Source organism: Bombina bombina, chromosome 1 (assembly GCF_027579735.1).
Source record: "Bombina bombina isolate aBomBom1 chromosome 1, aBomBom1.pri, whole genome shotgun sequence".
In the NCBI taxonomy this organism is placed as follows: domain Eukaryota; kingdom Metazoa; phylum Chordata; class Amphibia; order Anura; family Bombinatoridae; genus Bombina; species Bombina bombina.
In genome coordinates, this window is record NC_069499.1 from 1,420,676,975 (window position 1) to 1,420,694,180 (window position 17,206).

The 17,206-nt window shown below is 37.5% G+C and overlaps 1 protein-coding gene across 1 annotated transcript; it reads left to right on the top strand.

Moving 5' to 3' along the window:
• The first annotated feature begins 11,057 nt into the window (after positions 1-11,057).
• On the top strand, positions 11,058-12,437 carry LOC128665603 (posterior protein-like). The gene has a single exon (XM_053719931.1). It carries the CDS (start codon positions 11,058-11,060, stop codon positions 12,435-12,437), a length of 1,380 nt encoding a protein of 459 aa, XP_053575906.1.
• Positions 12,438-17,206: the final 4,769 nt, after the last annotated feature.

Sequence of the window (17,206 nt, forward strand, 5' to 3'; positions counted from 1 at the left end):
GGCTGATTCCAATCACCCAATAGGATTGAGCTTGCATTCTATTGGCTGTTCCAATCAGGGCAATGGGGAGCTTAGGTTTTTTTAGTTAGGCTTTTATTTGGGGGGTTGGTTGTGTGGGTGGCCCTAATAGATCCTCTAACAATTTTTTTTATTATATTGTTGCAAATTGTTTAGTAACATTTATTACTATAGAATTACACACTTGTTACATTTGTTTCTATGTTCTGATTTTAGCTTATTTTAGAAATATAAAACTATTGCTTTTACTAGCTTGTGGTGTATAACTTTTTTTGGTTCACCTCCGGAGTCCTAATGTCTTTTTAACCTTTAGCTATTTAGCGCTCCTAAGCATTTCTCTTTGGTGGGTTTTACTGTTGCTTGGGTTGTTTGTATTTTTTTTTACAGGTAAAAGAGCTGATTTATTTGGGGCAATCAGTGCCGGCGCATGAATAAGGCAAATTAGGCAGCCGCCTTAGGTCGCCCCCAGGCATGGGGCGCCGGATCTTCCCCTGGCTACCGGCAGATTTATTATTGTGAAAAATGTATGCGCGCAGCGCGCACGGCACACACACACTGTCATGTCAGTTTTGAAATTGAATTTGTCCCACTTTGCATTATTTTATTTATCATGATGGGCCATGGTATTGGTGGTCAGGAGGGCGCTGGGCATGTCATGTGTGTGGGCACACTGTGGGCAGCACTGGGCTGGGGGCCTGGGGGGCCGCATAATGCATTCATGACTCACGTGACTAAGTTGGTCAGAGTTGCGCTGCGCTGCTTCTGCACACTGAAAGGCTGTACTACCAGTGAGACTGAGCTGAGTGAGTAACGTCGTCAGAGAGGCTGGATGTTGGCTCAGGCAGACAGCATCACAGCGGTGGAGGCAGACTGGCGGAGCACTGCTGCTGTGAGAAGGAATTTGGGAAACACAGGTGAGGACTCACCCCGAGGGAGTGAGGGTCGCCCACTTATTACCCCGCCCAAGATGGCCAGACTCGAGAGAGAGACCGGTCGGTCAGGTCAGCAGGTGCAGCAGTGAGAGAGAGGTAGGTGGTGGCTCATAATTAATAATTTATTATATTAGCAAAATAAATAAAATAAAAGATTAACAGTCTCAGGCTCAGCTTAAATCGTATCTTGTTCTAAACCATAATAGGCAGCAAGCAAGTCCACATTTTCTTTATTTTTTAATATATTTTTTTTCATATAAAATCATCTAACAGCACCACTTTTTTCCCCCAACACAGTAGCACTGTGCACACACTACACTGGTCACTCTTAGACAGTCCCTCCCCATCACTTCACTTATGTGATAAACCCAGGTTACCCCAGGTGTAATTTCTAGTGGGGGGGGAGCTGCTATGGCTATGGTTGGTGGTTGCTGCTTACAGTTGCTTGCTGCTGGGAAAAATAAAAAAAACATCAGTTTTGCATGATTAAATGATTCATGATGGACATGGGTTATGGATTAATTAATACATTAAATAACAACTATATATATATATATATATATATATATATATATATATATATATATATATATATATATATACACATACATACAGGGAGTGCAGAATTATTAGGCAAGTTGTATTTTTGAGGATTAATTTTATTATTGAACAACAACCATGTTCTCAATGAACCCAAAAAACTCATTAATATCAAAGCTGAATAGTTTTGGAAGTAGTTTTTAGTTTGTTTTTAGTTATAGCTATTTTAGGGGGATATCTGTGTGTGCAGGTGACTATTACTCTGCATAATTATTAGGCAACTTAACAAAAAACAAATATATACCCATTTCAATTATTTATTTTTACCAGTGAAACCAATATAACATCTCAACATTCACAAATATACATTTCTGACATTCAAAAACAAAACAAAAACAAATCAGTGACCAATATAGCCACCTTTCTTTGCAAGGACACTCAAAAGCCTGCCATCCATGGATTCTGTCAGTGTTTTAATCTGTTCACCATCAACATTGCATGCAGCAGCAACCACAGCCTCCCAGACACTGTTCAGAGAGGTGTACTGTTTTCCCTCCTTGTAAATCTCACATTTGATGATGGACCACAGGTTCTCAATGGGGTTCAGATCAGGTGAACAAGGAGGCCATGTCATTAGATTTTCTTCTTTTATACCCTTTCTTGCCAGCCACGCTGTGGAGTACTTGGACGCGTGTGATGGAGCATTGTCCTGCATGAAAATCATGTTTTTCTTGAAGGATGCAGACTTCTTCCTGTACCACTGCTTGAAGAAGGTGTCTTCCAGAAACTGGCAGTAGGACTGGGAGTTGAGCTTGACTCCATCCTCAACCCGAAAAGGCCCCACAAGCTCATCTTTGATGATACCAGCCCAAACCAGTACTCCACCTCCACCTTGCTGGCATCTGAGTCGGACTGGAGCTCTCTGCCCTTTACCAATCCAGCCACGGGCCCATCCATCTGGCCCATCAAGACTCACTCTCATTTCATCAGTCCATAAAACCTTAGAAAAATCAGTCTTGAGATATTTCTTGGCCCAGTCTTGACGTTTCAGCTTGTGTGTCTTGTTCAGTGGTGGTCGTCTTTCAGCCTTTCTTACCTTGGCCATGTCTCTGAGTATTGCACACCTTGTGCTTTTGGGCACTCCAGTGATGTTGCAGCTCTGAAATATGGCCAAACTGGTGGCAAGTGGCATCTTGGCAGCTGCACGCTTGACTTTTCTCAGTTCATGGGCAGTTATTTTGCGCCTTGGTTTTTCCACACGCTTCTTGCGATCCTGTTGACTATTTTGAATGAAACGCTTGATTGTTCGATGATCACGCTTCAGAAGCTTTGCAATTTTAAGAGTGCTGCATCCCTCTGCAAGATATCTCACTATTTTTGACTTTTCTGAGCCTGTCAAGTCCTTCTTTTGACCCATTTTGCCAAAGGAAAGGAAGTTGCCTAATAATTATGCACACCTGATATAGGGTGTTGATGTCATTAGACCACACCCCTTCTCATTACAGAGATGCACATCACCTAATATGCTTAATTGGTAGTAGGCTTTCGAGCCTATACAGCTTGGAGTAAGACAACATGCATAAAGAGGATGATGTGGTCAAAATACTCATTTGCCTAATAATTCTGCACTCCCTGTATATATAATATATATGTATGTGTGTGTGTATATATATATATATATACTGTATATATATATATATATATATATATATATATATATATATAAAATTCCATAGATGTGTCAGATATAATAAATAAATAAAGATATAACTTCCTTAATTGAATTCTTGAGATATAAAACAAATCTGCATGTATTTTCACAATTTAAGTGTTTTTGTGTGTTTGTTTTTTAAATTATAGCTTTATACCTATAAAAGGTAATTGCTATTTTGTGCAAGTACTATAACACTGGGATTGTGAATTAAAATTATGATTTTTTTGTAAACAGATGGATGAAATGCTATTGAAAGTATATTATGTTACTACTATGAATGGGGAAGGTATTTAGGTGTTTTTATTTACAGTGCAATAGGGAATATCATACACTGCTATACATGCATTTTCAAATGGCTAATACATTTGTATTTGTACTATGTAACTTCTGTAGAACAACACATATGAAATGTAAAATAGGTGATTCATATAATCACAAGGAACATAATATATGTAAAATTATCAATTGCATGAGATTAGAGAGTGTGTTGGCAGAGTGCAAAAATGCCCAGCAACCTAAATAATTCAGAGTATACATGTAGCAATATAATGTGTTTTGTTTGTGATAAGCATATTATCAAACATAAATAGATGGAAAACAAGTTATTCAGTGTCTCAAAGCCCCAGCTTGTCACTGTGCTCTGGGGTGCAATGAACAGAAGTCCTTAAAGGGACAGTACACTGTAAAATTGTTTTTCTATTAATGTATTTTAAATACCATGTTATACCAACTGCAGAGTATAAAATATTTGAGAAATTGCATTTTCATGCTTACATGTGCATATGAAGTAGCTGATTTTGTGCTTTGAAACCACAGCCTATTACAATGGGTTGAACTTAAAGGTGATATCAGATCTCATTATGTTATCACTTTTATGTACACAGACTTGCTTCGTTATCTTTTATTTGCCTGGAACACCAAAGCTCAATACATAGAGAGAACAATGGACAATTATCATTTTATTACTTAACTATCTTGCATCCCACTGAGAGTGTATAACTTCTTCTGCTGGCTGTGTTTACCTAGGTTTGTCAATAGCATATTACTCCAGTATAGAAACTTTCAGGATAGGTGGCTATAACACAGGCTAAATCAGCTATTTCAAATGCTGAAATAGGAGTAAAGGAGCTACTTGTAACCAATTTAATACACTCTAGCAGGTTAAAAGGATCATTGGGAATAATTTAAAGGGGAGAACATTTTTGGGTGAACTGTCCCTTTAACTATATAACTTATAGAGTAGCTTTGGCAACACAAGGATTAATCACAATCAGCCTGAATTTATTTATTTTATTTAACATCGGGATAATTTCATGGCTTTGGATCCTTGTTATATTTTCATCTATTACAAATATATAAAAATTAACAAACTTGCTAAGTGAGAAAGTCAGAGAATATCCAGTTGGTTCTTAGATGTGAGTGTATGTTTGTATGTATGTCAGTATGTGTGTGTATGTATGTGTATGTTTATGTGTGTGTGTATGTATGTATATGTGTGTGCGTGTGTGTGTGCGTGCATGTATGTATGTATGTATACATACAATTTTTTCCCTTTGAAAATAGTTAGAAGTGCTGTTTAAAATTACAGTAATTCACATAAGTAAACAAATTGTACTGCCTAACAAATGTTTATTAACTTATAGATACAAGTCTAGTAGATTTGCTTATGGGCGTAGATATATATAAAGAAGGATTTTCTTTTAAATGAAAAAAAAAAAGAAATCATTTGGAGTTAAATGTCCTTTCATTTTATTGATGTTCTGTCTATATAAAAATGCATGTACCTCTACATAACATTTTCAACATTTGTTGAGAGTGACAGGTGTGTGTGTCTAGTAGGATGTGATGTGTGTCTGACAGTGAGGGTGTCTAACAGAATGTGTACATATATGAGTATTAGCCAGTGCCACCATATGTGTATAATAGCTAAGCTTTCATATATGAGTATTAGCCACCATGTGTGTATATCTGTCATATATGAGTATTAATTAGTCATTTCTTCTGCTGACTGTTTACTTAGGCTTTTCAATAGCCTTGAATTGAGTATATAAACTTTCAGTATAGGTGGGGATACCACAGACTAAATCATCTATTTTAGATGCCAAAATAGGGGTAAAGGAGCTACTTTTAAACAATTTAATACACTCCAGCAATTAAAATGGATCATTGAAAACAATTTAAAGGGGAGAAAATTTGAGGTAAACTGTCCCTTTAACCCTATACTTTCAACACTCTAAAGAAGAAATAAACCTGTGATACCCCCTTTCCCATAAGAACATAAATCACTCACAGACACATACATATGCATAAACACATACACTCACACACACATAGACATTCCGTAAATTCACACATATACAGCCACACATACACAAAGACTCACACACACATACGTACAAAAATATAACATATTTCTTATTGTTTACATAGCTGAAAAACTACATTCAAAATGCCAAAACTATATAAAGAGAAGAAATCCTCTGGAGCAGCTTTCAGAAAGAGACGAACAGAGAAAGAAAAAGCTGGGAAGCAGATGTCTGGAGATTTAAAAAAGTACTTGACCTCTCACAAAATCAGAACGCAAGATACTCCTGCATCAGAACCAGTTTCCAATCTGGGAGACGATCCAGTAGACATAGATATGGATGAGGATTCTTCAGCATCAGCTGCATCATACAGACAGCCCATCGCAGCCCAAGGCGCTGCTAATCTGGGTGATGCAAATGCAGAGGAAAGACAAGAACAAGGAGATGATGAGCAACCTTCAACATCATCTGCATCATATATACACTCTCCTGAAAAGACTATTGATACAGAAGGATCAAGTGATGAAGAAAGAGAAGAACTGGTGCAGAAGGAACAATCTTCTACTTTGGAGACTCTTGATTTGTCTGATCCAGCTGATTGGCCAGCTGCTCTCACCACCTCACTAAGGGATGTTATTGTCAGGAAAGGTCCTGCAAAGCAAAAAACAAATGTTGTTTTTCCCAAAGATGCATCCAATAGACGCTTTACTAAAGCAAATTACAAGCGACGGCTACCAAACGGAGAAGAAACCTTTAGAAACTGGCTGGTTTATTCTGTTAAGTTGGACAAAGTGTTTTGTTTTTGTTGTAAGCTATTTGCAAGTAAAATAACTACAAATTTGACATGTGGAGGATATAATGATTGGAAGAATTTGTCTCAAAATCTTTGCATTCATGAAATGTCTAATTCTCATCTTGTTGCTGTAAGAGACTGGAATGGACTCTCTAGAAGACTTGGATCTGGAAAAACGATAGATGCTGCTTACCAGAGATTTTTGTCGGCAGAAACAAAACATTGGCAACATTTTGTTAAACTGCTTGTAGGCATAGTAAAGTACCTTGGTCGCCAGTGCTTGGCTTTCAGAGGTAGCAGAGATACATTATATAGTGAAAATAATGGCAATTATCTGCAACTTGTGGAAATGCTGGGCACATTTGATTTGGTTATGCAGGAACATCTGAAGCGAATTAAAAATAAGGAAATTTATCAACATTATTTGGGGAAGGACATTCAGCATGAACTAATCAGCCTTATAGCTAAAGAAATAACAAAACAAATTCTGCAGTTATTGAAAAAATCTAAGTATTATTCAATTTTACTTGATTGTACCCCATAAATTAGTCTCTGTGAACAAATGACTATAATTGTTAGATTTGTGTCCATCAAGGAAGGGGAGTCTCCTACTGCTGAACCAGAAGTCTGTATACAAGAAAGATTTTTAGGTTTTATTCAAATCCACAGCTCAACTGGAGAAGATTCCTCTTGGTGATATGAGAGGACAAGGATATGATAATGGTTCTAATATGAAAGGCAAACACCAAGGTGTTCAGAAAAGGATCCTTGATTTAAACTCACTTGCCCTTTATGTTCCCTACAGCACTCACACTTTAAATCTAGTGGTGAATGCCGCAGCCATGTCATGCAGGGATGCAACAACTTTCTTTTCTGTTGTGCAGAAAATATATGTTTTTTTTGTCAGGGTCCATACTTTGTTGGAATGTCTTGAAGAAACACATTGGCAAACTAACAGTAAAACCTTTGACACCAGATCAAGAATTGATGCTGTTCGTCCGTTCAGGTTCCAGGTTGGAGAAATTTATGATGCTTTGTCTGAAATTTCAAGAGATCACTCACACACAGCAATGGTGGCACAATGCGAAGCTGAATCACTCGCAAAAGAATTAAATAACTTTACATTTTTGTGCTTCATTGTATTGTGGTATAACATACTGAATAGAATTAACTTTGTCAGCAAACTTTTTCAAAGACAATGTATCTTCCAGATGTGATTGATGTTTTGCAATCCACAACTACTTTTTTGAAAGATTATCGTTCCAATAAAGGATTTGAAGATTTGATTGAAGAGGCAAAAGAACTAGCTTTAGAAATAGAAATAGATCCTGTGTTTGCCCCTTTAGTGCAGCAAACAAAGAAAATGAGGTTGTTTTTTTATGAAGGTCCAGATTATCCAATTGTTGATTCTGCCAAAAAATTTAAAGTTGAGTGCTTTTTCAGTATTTTGGATGTATGCATTAATTCTCTTAATGAGAGATTTGAGCAGATTAAGCATCACAGCAGGCACTTTCAATTTCTTTATGACATTCAGAAAATTAAAGATGTACCACAGGAAACACTGATGAAGCACTGTCTAGATTTGCAGAATGTTTTGACTGATAAAAACTCTGAAGATTCTGATCTGGATGGAGCACAACTATGTGAAGAGCTTACAATATTGGCTCCTATCTTGAAACCTGCAATGACACCTAGTCAAATTCTGGCATATGCAGCTAAAAATGGCTTTGCTCCAAATGTCTCCATTGCACTTCATATACTATTGACATTGCCGATATCTGTTGCCTCTGGTGTCACAAGAGAGATTGGTGGGACTTGCAATGATTTCTATTGAAAACCGTATTGCACGAATCATTGATTTTCATACTCTACTTTAGGATTTTGTGAGTGCAAAAGCAAGAAAGGTTAAGTTTTTTTAGGGCTTACATTCTCACTTTAAATGTTTGCAATATCTTTTAAAGCACTTTTGGTAAATTACCACTGATAGACAAGTTGCTGAGAAACTTACGCCTAGATTTAGAGTTTTGGTGGTAAAGACCCGCGTAGCTAACGCTGCTTTTTTTCCCAGCGCACTCTTTAAACAACGCTGGTATTGAGAGTTTTCTGAGTGGCTGCGTTAGGCTCAGAAAAGGGAGCGTTGAGCATAATTTAGCTCCACTTCAACTCTCAATACCAGCGTTGCTTATGGTAGTGGTAAGCTGGCAAAACGTGCTCGTGCACGATATTCCCATAGGAAACAATGGGGCAGTTTGGGCTGAAAAAAAAACTAACACCTGCAAAAAAGCAGCGTTCAGCTCCTAAGGCAGCCCCATTGTTTCCTATGTGGAAACACTCTCTAAGTCTACACCTAACACCCTAACATGAACCCCGAGTCTAAACACCCCTAACCTTACACTTATTAACCCCTAATCTGCCGCCCCCGCTATCGCTGACACCTGCATTTTATTATTAACCCCTAATCTGCCGACCGGACCTCGCCCCCACTATAATAAATGTATTAACCCCTAAACCACCGCACTCCCACCTCGCAAACACTATAATAAATTTTATTAACCCCTAATCTGCCCTCCCTAACATCACCGCCACCTACCTACAATTATTAACCCCTAATCTCCCGCCCGCAACGTCGCTGCTACTATAATAAATGTATTAACCCCTAAACCTAAGTCTAACCCTAACACCCCCCTAACATAAATATAATTTAAATTAAAGGAAAATAATACTCCTATTATTAAATAAATTAATTTAAAACTAAATACTTACCTATAAAATAAACCCTAATATAGCTACAATATAAATAATAATTACATTATATCTATTTTAGGATTTATATTTATTTTACAGGAAACTTTGTATTTATTTTAACTAGGTACAATAGCTATTAACTAGTTATTAACTATTTAATAGCTACCTAGTTAAAATAATTACAAAATTACCTGTAAAATAAATCCTAACCTAAGTTACAATTAAACCTAACGCTACACTATCATTAAATTAATTAAATAAATTACCTACAATTAGCTAAACTAAAATACAATTAAATTAACTAATCTATAATACAAAAAACAAACACTAAATTACAAAAAATAAAAAAATATTACAATAATTTTAATCTAATTACACCTAATCTAAGCCCCATAATAAAATTAAAACGCCCCCCAAAATAATAAAATTCCCTTCCCTATTCTAAATTTCAAAAGTAATCAGCTCTATTACCAGCCCTTAAAAGGGCTTTTTGCGGGTAATCAGCTCTTTTACCTGTAAAAAAAAGAACACCCCTGTTGTATCATACTTTTCATTACAAGTTAACTTATTGCAAATTCAGTGTATCAAATGGAGGCCAATTCATCGTATCAAATGGAGGTCACAGGTGTCTCCTTGGAAGGATGTGTTGCTGTTGGGTAAAGATAATGGAAAACTGATATTGATCACCAACTCTTTGATGTGGAAACATCCTGGGTGAATGGATTCCCTGGAGGAAGATTGATCATCAACAACCCTTTTTAAGTGACCAATAAATGGCAATACACAAAGACATACAGATGGGAGATACACATTTGGAATGGGAATTTACAACTCCTTTGATGTACTATGGACTATAAACAAATTTGTTAACAACCATAAACAGACTCCATCAGGAAGTTTGGTGAAAACAGCTGCTTACATGGCTTGGGGGGGGGGGGGGAGATGTATGAATGGGATAGAATGAATTTATACAGTATAAAAAGGGCTCATTTTTACACAGACTCACTCACTCATTTGCATACACACATACATAGACACTCACACACACAGAGACTTACACAGAAGCCCTGTACCTTTTCACTTTATGGCTATGCTATCAACTTGCAGATAGCTATATCTATGAACTCCATATTATTTGTATTTTTGTATTTCTTTTTACCTAATTACATTGTATTTTATTTGTATTAATCTTGTATTGGCTGTTAAAAATAAACCAATTTTGCTTCAAGAATCAGCCTTGTCTCAATACAAAGACAATTGCAAATAACAGCTGAAGGCACACAAAGTCAGCAGATTCTACATTTGGCACCCCAGATGGGACGTGGATAAATCGCAAAAATCCACGTTATACCACTACTAAATCTGCTAAACTGAAGTATTGGAGCCTAAAGAAGTTTTCGTGGGTAAAGGAAATTCTCAAGTACTTAAGAATCATCTCCTGAGTGTGCAACTATCACGCTGGTTCGTGAGTGCTGCCAGATCCTGAGGTTTTTCTCCAGAGACAGCTGAGATCCTGTGAAATACATTATCGGTGAGCAGATGTGCATATCCGGTGAGTATATGTTTAATTATTATTCTGCAAGTTCAAAATTTTTTGTTGTTGTTGTTTTCAAGTGCTGTGAATAGTTATTGAGCTGTTTAGTTGTTCAGTAGTTGCCGGCAGAGTAGGGCTGATCACCCTTGGTGACTGAAGTACCCCTAAGATCCAAAGGGAAAAACCAGACATCTCTGAGAGGTAATTAGTTGTGTATTGCTTCAATAGGAGATCCCTCTTGGCCCGGATCTAAGATCCAGATAGGATTAGTTTGAGGGGATACGGTCAGTCATAGGAAGGAGATAATTTCACTTATAAATTTGTTGAGTCTTAGTTTGTCTTTGGCTTTTTGTTTTATTTGGTGTGTTACTCCTTGGAAAAGATTGGTAGCTTAGCTGATATCAAGTCTTTTGTTGCTGTACAATAACAGTTTAATATACTTGTTGCATTTTGTGAATTGTGCTATATAGGAAGCATGGATATTGTTGAAAGGTACATTAAGAAGTATGCCTCTGCCACATACAAAACATGTGCAGATGATCCTTTAACTCATCAGTTTAAGGATGTTTTTGTTCAGTGTGATCAGCAAAATAATAAATCCAAGCATAAATTTTTGTCTAAAAAATCAGAAAAAGAGAAGCTTAGCAATGTTTTATCTATGTTGCTTAGAATGAAAGAGATTGCTGAGAAAAAGGAGTTTGAATGGTACACAGAGAGAGTGCAGCTTAGAGAGCAATTGGATAAACTTGAGCAGTCTATAACTGTTGCATCTGCCTCTGTCATGGAAAATGAATGTCAATGTGATGTGCTGAGTGAGGAACTTGACAGGCTGACTGAATTAAATAGTGAACTGGAAGAAAGACTTGAAGAATGTGAGGAGAGGTGTATATTGAGAGAGCAACGAGTAAGCTCTATGGAAGAAAAGGAAATGCAGAGAGAACATGTTGTTGCATCACTTAAGGCAGAACTGTTAGAGTCTAAATCACAGCTTTTACATAAGGAACAATGTATTTTGTCTCTGAAAGCACAGGGGATACAAGATAAATGCAACCATTACAGTAGTAGTCTAGCACATGTGTGTCCTTTAGAAGTAAATGGTACTGACAATCAAACTATAGATTTAGATGAACAGACCTCTAGCAACCCTGACAGTCCTTTGTTAACTTTAAACCAAATTCCCCCTATTCTAACTCCTCAAACAATAGGTAGTAGACAACGAATAGAATTCAGACACAAGACCCCTCAATCACTAACTAATCTGAATAGTGTTACTAACCCTGTGTCCCTCACAATACAAGACCGTACTAATCTGTGCCAAATTTTGGGTAAATTTGATACAAATGCATCACCAATAAGTTTATCTAATAAATTGGAGGCTGTAATCACACAGTACAATTTGGGAAATAAAGATGCATGTGCTTTACTTAGAGCTTGGTTGCCTTACCAGCTAGCCGCACAATTAAAAGCACCAGTGGGCACACACAGAGGTATAACAGCTGATTCAAACACAAACTGGGGAAATGTAGCTGAGAGAATAAAAGAATTGCAGCGCATCATGTGTGGCCGTGATGCTAGAGGTGCTAATGCATTAGAAAATTCTAGGTTAAAGAGAGGTGATGACCCAGTTTTGTTCTGTAATGATTATTTGTCACTATATAGAGCAACTTATAGTTGCCCAAACATGTCTCATGATGACACAGATTTCTTATATTCAATGGCCAATAAATGTACTGCTGTAGATTATTCCATAAAAGTAGCTCTCAGAAATGCTAATTCATACCAGACATTTATAAATATACTTAAAGATTGGATTCAAGATACAAAAGATGACAAAACACACAGGAAAATTTCCTGAGATTGTGAAAAATGAGGGTAGACCAAAATTTAATGGCAAATGTTATAAATGTCGGAATACAGGCCATATCATGAGAGATTGTAGATTACAAAAAAGATATAGTGATAACAAAAAAAACTCATACAGGCCAGAACACAAAAAACCAGAACACAATAATCAGAAACAAGAGAGAAGGGAGTTCCCTGATTCAAACCCATATGGTCCATTAATTAAAGAACTTGATAAAATGAAAACAAAAATTGCAACACAACCTGAGGAGTATGAAATTCCTCTTCCAACCAACCCTTATAGAAAACAATAGGGATGTCAGGCCCCTGTCATGTCCCTAGTATGTCATCTGCAAAGGGATAAAGGTGGCAGGCCTAGTATCCAAGGTACGGTAGGGGGCCATCGTACACAAATTCTTGTAGATACTGGTGCAGCTGTTACACTAACTGACATTAAATTGACTACTGACCCTGACAGTGACCAAATATTCCTGAAAGGTTTTGGGAGGCAACTTGTACCATCAAAACACTCAGTGCCCGTAACAGTTAAAATAGGAGACCTATTGTTGAAACACAGCTTGTGGCTTTCCCCTACACATGAGGGAACAATTATAGGATCAGATTTGATGAGAGCACATGGTTTGGTTGTAGATCTGTGTAACTGGATTTTGTGGAAGGGATCTAGGTATAAAGGAAATGTACATATAATTACTGACAATTATGGCATAGCATCAGTTAAAATTCCTGATGCTCTTGATCCTCCTTCTTTGTTACAAACTGATGACAGTATTTTAGCTGATATCTTGTTGCAGCATGGGGATGTGTGGGCTGTGTCAAAATCAGAATGTGGCAGAGTTTCTAACATGATGGTAAAGGTAGAGGGTCCTGACCCCCCTCCACAAAAACAATACAAATTTCCCACTGAAGCTATACCACATATTGAGAAAACAATTGAAAATTTATTGTCACAAAATGTCATTAGAGAATGCCAGTCCACTAATAATTCCCCATTGTGGCCAGTAAAAAAACCTAATGGCACATGGCGTCCCACAATTGATTTCAGAGCACTAAATAAATACACACCCCCAGTTACAAATGTTGTAGCAAAAATGCCTGATATGAGGACATCACTAAAACCTACAAGTACAGTGTATAGTGTCCTAGATATTTCAAATGGATTTTTTGCCATTCCTGTACATCCAGACAGTCAATATAAATTTGCTTTCACATTCCAGAAAAAAACATTTACATTTTGTTCGCTACCTCAGGGCTTTCATTCAAGTCCAACATATTTTCATAAATGTATGGCAGATATTCTTTCCCCTTTCTCTGAGCCAGACTGTCTTATCCAGTATGTGGATGATGTACTGCTTCAAACAGACACCAAGGAACAGCAGTACACTCTACTGAGTGAATTGCTTGCATTAATACAAAATTCAGGTTTAAAATTAAATCCTGCTAAAGCTCAATTAATGAAAGACACAGTATCCTTTTTGGGTGTAATAGTCTCAAAAGGAGGGAGGACCCCTGATCCACACAAATGTGAGACTATTAGGAAATTACCACGACCAAATACAAAGACAGCACTGAGACAGTTTTTGGGAATGGTAGGCTTTTGTAGAGATTTCATAGAGGGTTTTGCAGAAAAGGCTCGCCCCTTGTATGACTTGTTAAAAGGTGAAAAAGGAGAAGCAGATCCTTTAGATTGGAATGAGTTACATGAACAGGCATTCAATAAATTGAAAGTCGATCTGACACAAGCACCTGCTTTAAGTAATCCAGATTCCTGCTTACCATTTGCTTTACAAGTGCATGCATCATCTGTAGCAATTACGGCTGTGTTGCTACAACAGCGAAATGGAAAATGGGTACCAATTGGATATTTCTCAAGAGTACTTAGTCCAGTGGAGAAAGGATTTGATGACTGTGTTAGAAATTTACTGTCAGTACATTGGGCAATCCTTGCAACAGAACATGTAGTGGGATTCTCTAACATAATTCTTCAGACACCACATACTCCTATTAAAATGCTTTTGGACCGTACTCTAAGTGGAGTATCTTCACAGAGAGTAGCCAGATGGCTAGTGGACCTGACTTCCAGAAACATCACAGTGACACATAGCTCATCATACTGTATTCCACAGTTATTGCAATATGAAGGGGAGACACATGATTGTGGGGAAACACATAGAGCTCAAACACAAGAGATTTTTAGATTAACAGCACAAACTGATGATTTAAAAATTTGGGTGGATGGATCTAGGTACTGGGAAACTGAGCGTTTCTATACAGGTTATGCTTTGTGGTGTCCCCAAACAAATGAGAAAATCCTGATAAAATCTCCTAGAGGTTTCTCAGCCCAGAGGGCAGAATTGGAAGCAGTCAGGGATGCTATTGTTCACTTCAGTGCAGGCCCCATCACAATTTATTCTGACAGTGCATATGTGACAAGGTCTCTTACTGAATACATGTCTCTATGGCACACAAGGGGTTTTACTGATGCTTCAGGTAAAACCCTCACACATAGTTCAGTATTCAAAGACATTTGGGACAGAGCAAGTAGAGAACCACAGAGGGTTGCAATAATTAAAGTAAAAGCACATCAGAAAGGAAATTATGAGAATACACTAGGAAATAACATGGTAGATTCTATGGCTAAAGAGGCTGCACTGGTGGGAGTTAAGTGGACTTCCTATTACCCTGAGGGAGAGCAGGCATGGGAGGAGCATGACTTAGCTGACAAAGATGAAAAAGAATGTTTAGTTACTGAATGCTTACCTGTGCTCAGAGCACAAGACCCTTGTTTAGCAGCAGAACAAGACAAAGATGCTAGGTTATTTAGCATAAAACAACAGATTGAAGGGCAGGTAACAGATACAGCACAGTCATATGTATTACAAGATGGTTTGTTAATGAGAATAACACCAGAAGGTCTTAAATTTGCAGTGCCTAGCCAACATCAGAAAGATATAACCAAAGAGAATCACAGGTTAACAGGACACATGGGTACAGAAGGGACTTTGAAATACATTCAGACAAAATATTGGTGGGAGGAAATGAAAAATACTGTCAGTCAGGTAGTACAGGAATGCCTTATCTGTGCACAATTAAATCCCAGGCCTAAAGGTCAAAAGCCAGTTTTGTCCAGAGTACCTGTAGCTGATGGTCCATGGAATAACCTACAAATAGATTTTGTGGGGCCACTGCCTAGCACCCCAGGAGGATACAGATATTTACTTATGGTTGTAGATGTATTTTCTAAATGGGTAGAGGCTCTTCCTCTAAGGAAAGATTCAGCTTCAGCTACAGCTAAAGCTCTATGGGAACAAGTGTTCTCAAGGTGGGGATTTCCAAAAGTTTTAGAGTCAGATAGAGGGACACACTTCACTAGGAAAATAATGAAAGCACTCTGTGATATGCTAGACGTAGAGCAAAGATTCCATGTCCCCTATCACCCCCAGTCATCGGGTATGGTTGAAAGAATGAACAGAACTCTAAAAGAGAGGCTAAAAAAGATGGTTCTTCAGTCAGGGAAACATTGGATCATCCACCTACCTGCTATACTGATGGCTATTAGGGGATCAACAGCTACAGCTACACAGCTTACCCCTTATCAGCTAATGACAGGTAGGACAATGAATCTCAGCCACCCTGCAGATCCAAAAATCAGTACCCCTTTGAAAGAATCAGCTGAAAAAGATAAGTTTCTAAAACAATTACAGGATCAGGTACAAAAATATTTACAGTTTGCAGCTTGTAATATGGCACCAAGAGAAAAAGAACAAGCAGGAAAGCCCCCAATCAGCTTACAAGTGGGAGATAAGGTAATGGTAAAGAATTTTGTACCAAAGTCTCCATGGGATTCAAATTGGGAAGGTCCCTTTTTAGTCACAATAACCCTTAGTGACCAAGTAGTCAAGGTTAAGCGTATCATTGACTCAGGAAGTAATAAGTGCTTGAGAAAGAGAGGGTTGGAAAAATGGGTGCATGTTGATCAATGCAAAAGATATAATGGATAAGACCTGATTCTGCTCTTGATTTTTTCTTTCCAGGATCCATTATGGAGCGACAAAGACATAAAAACACCTGGAACCTGGATAAATGGACTACAAATTTAATCATCCCTCTGATTGGAGCGTGTATAATTATCTTCCATGTTTATGGACCAAATAACAATGACAATCATAGTTATATAACAAATAACACCGGTAATATGACAGAAAATCAAGGTGTAGCAAGGAAAAGAACAGTGAGGTATATACATGAAATAGATGAACCACCACTGGGACATGAATTGGGATATTCAGTTACACATGGGTTGGAAATATATTTTTCATTTGGCAGGTTTCAACCAAATTCTACAAGAGGATTGCTAAAATTAACACATGGTACACAGATTGTACGATCTGATGATCTTCAACCTTATTTTGATCTTGTGATATATGTAAATTCTACAGGGTACTGGTTAGATGAGAAATCTATGTTACCAGATAAAAATATACCAAAGGGGAAACACAATGGGGTTTTTAATAGCAATTTAAAGGATGGTAAATTTGTGATTGAATGTGCTGTCCATTGGAAGGATCCCATTGATCCCATGAGAAGCCCAAGGCATATTTCAATCACACACAGTGAATTAGTAGGCACAACAACAGATGTTAAAGTTAAGTATGAACGAGGGAGATATGTAAAAAACAATCATGTATACAAAGGTGTTAAGGGGTCAATAGTTAGACCATATTCATCTTACAGAGAGGCACTAGGACTTTGGAAATGTGAAAT

What these genes read in the sequence shown, in the direction of transcription:
- LOC128665603 (XM_053719931.1), top strand. Translation starts at nt 11,058, where the DNA reads ATGGATATTGTTGAAAGGTACATTAAGAAGTATGCCTCTGCCACATAC.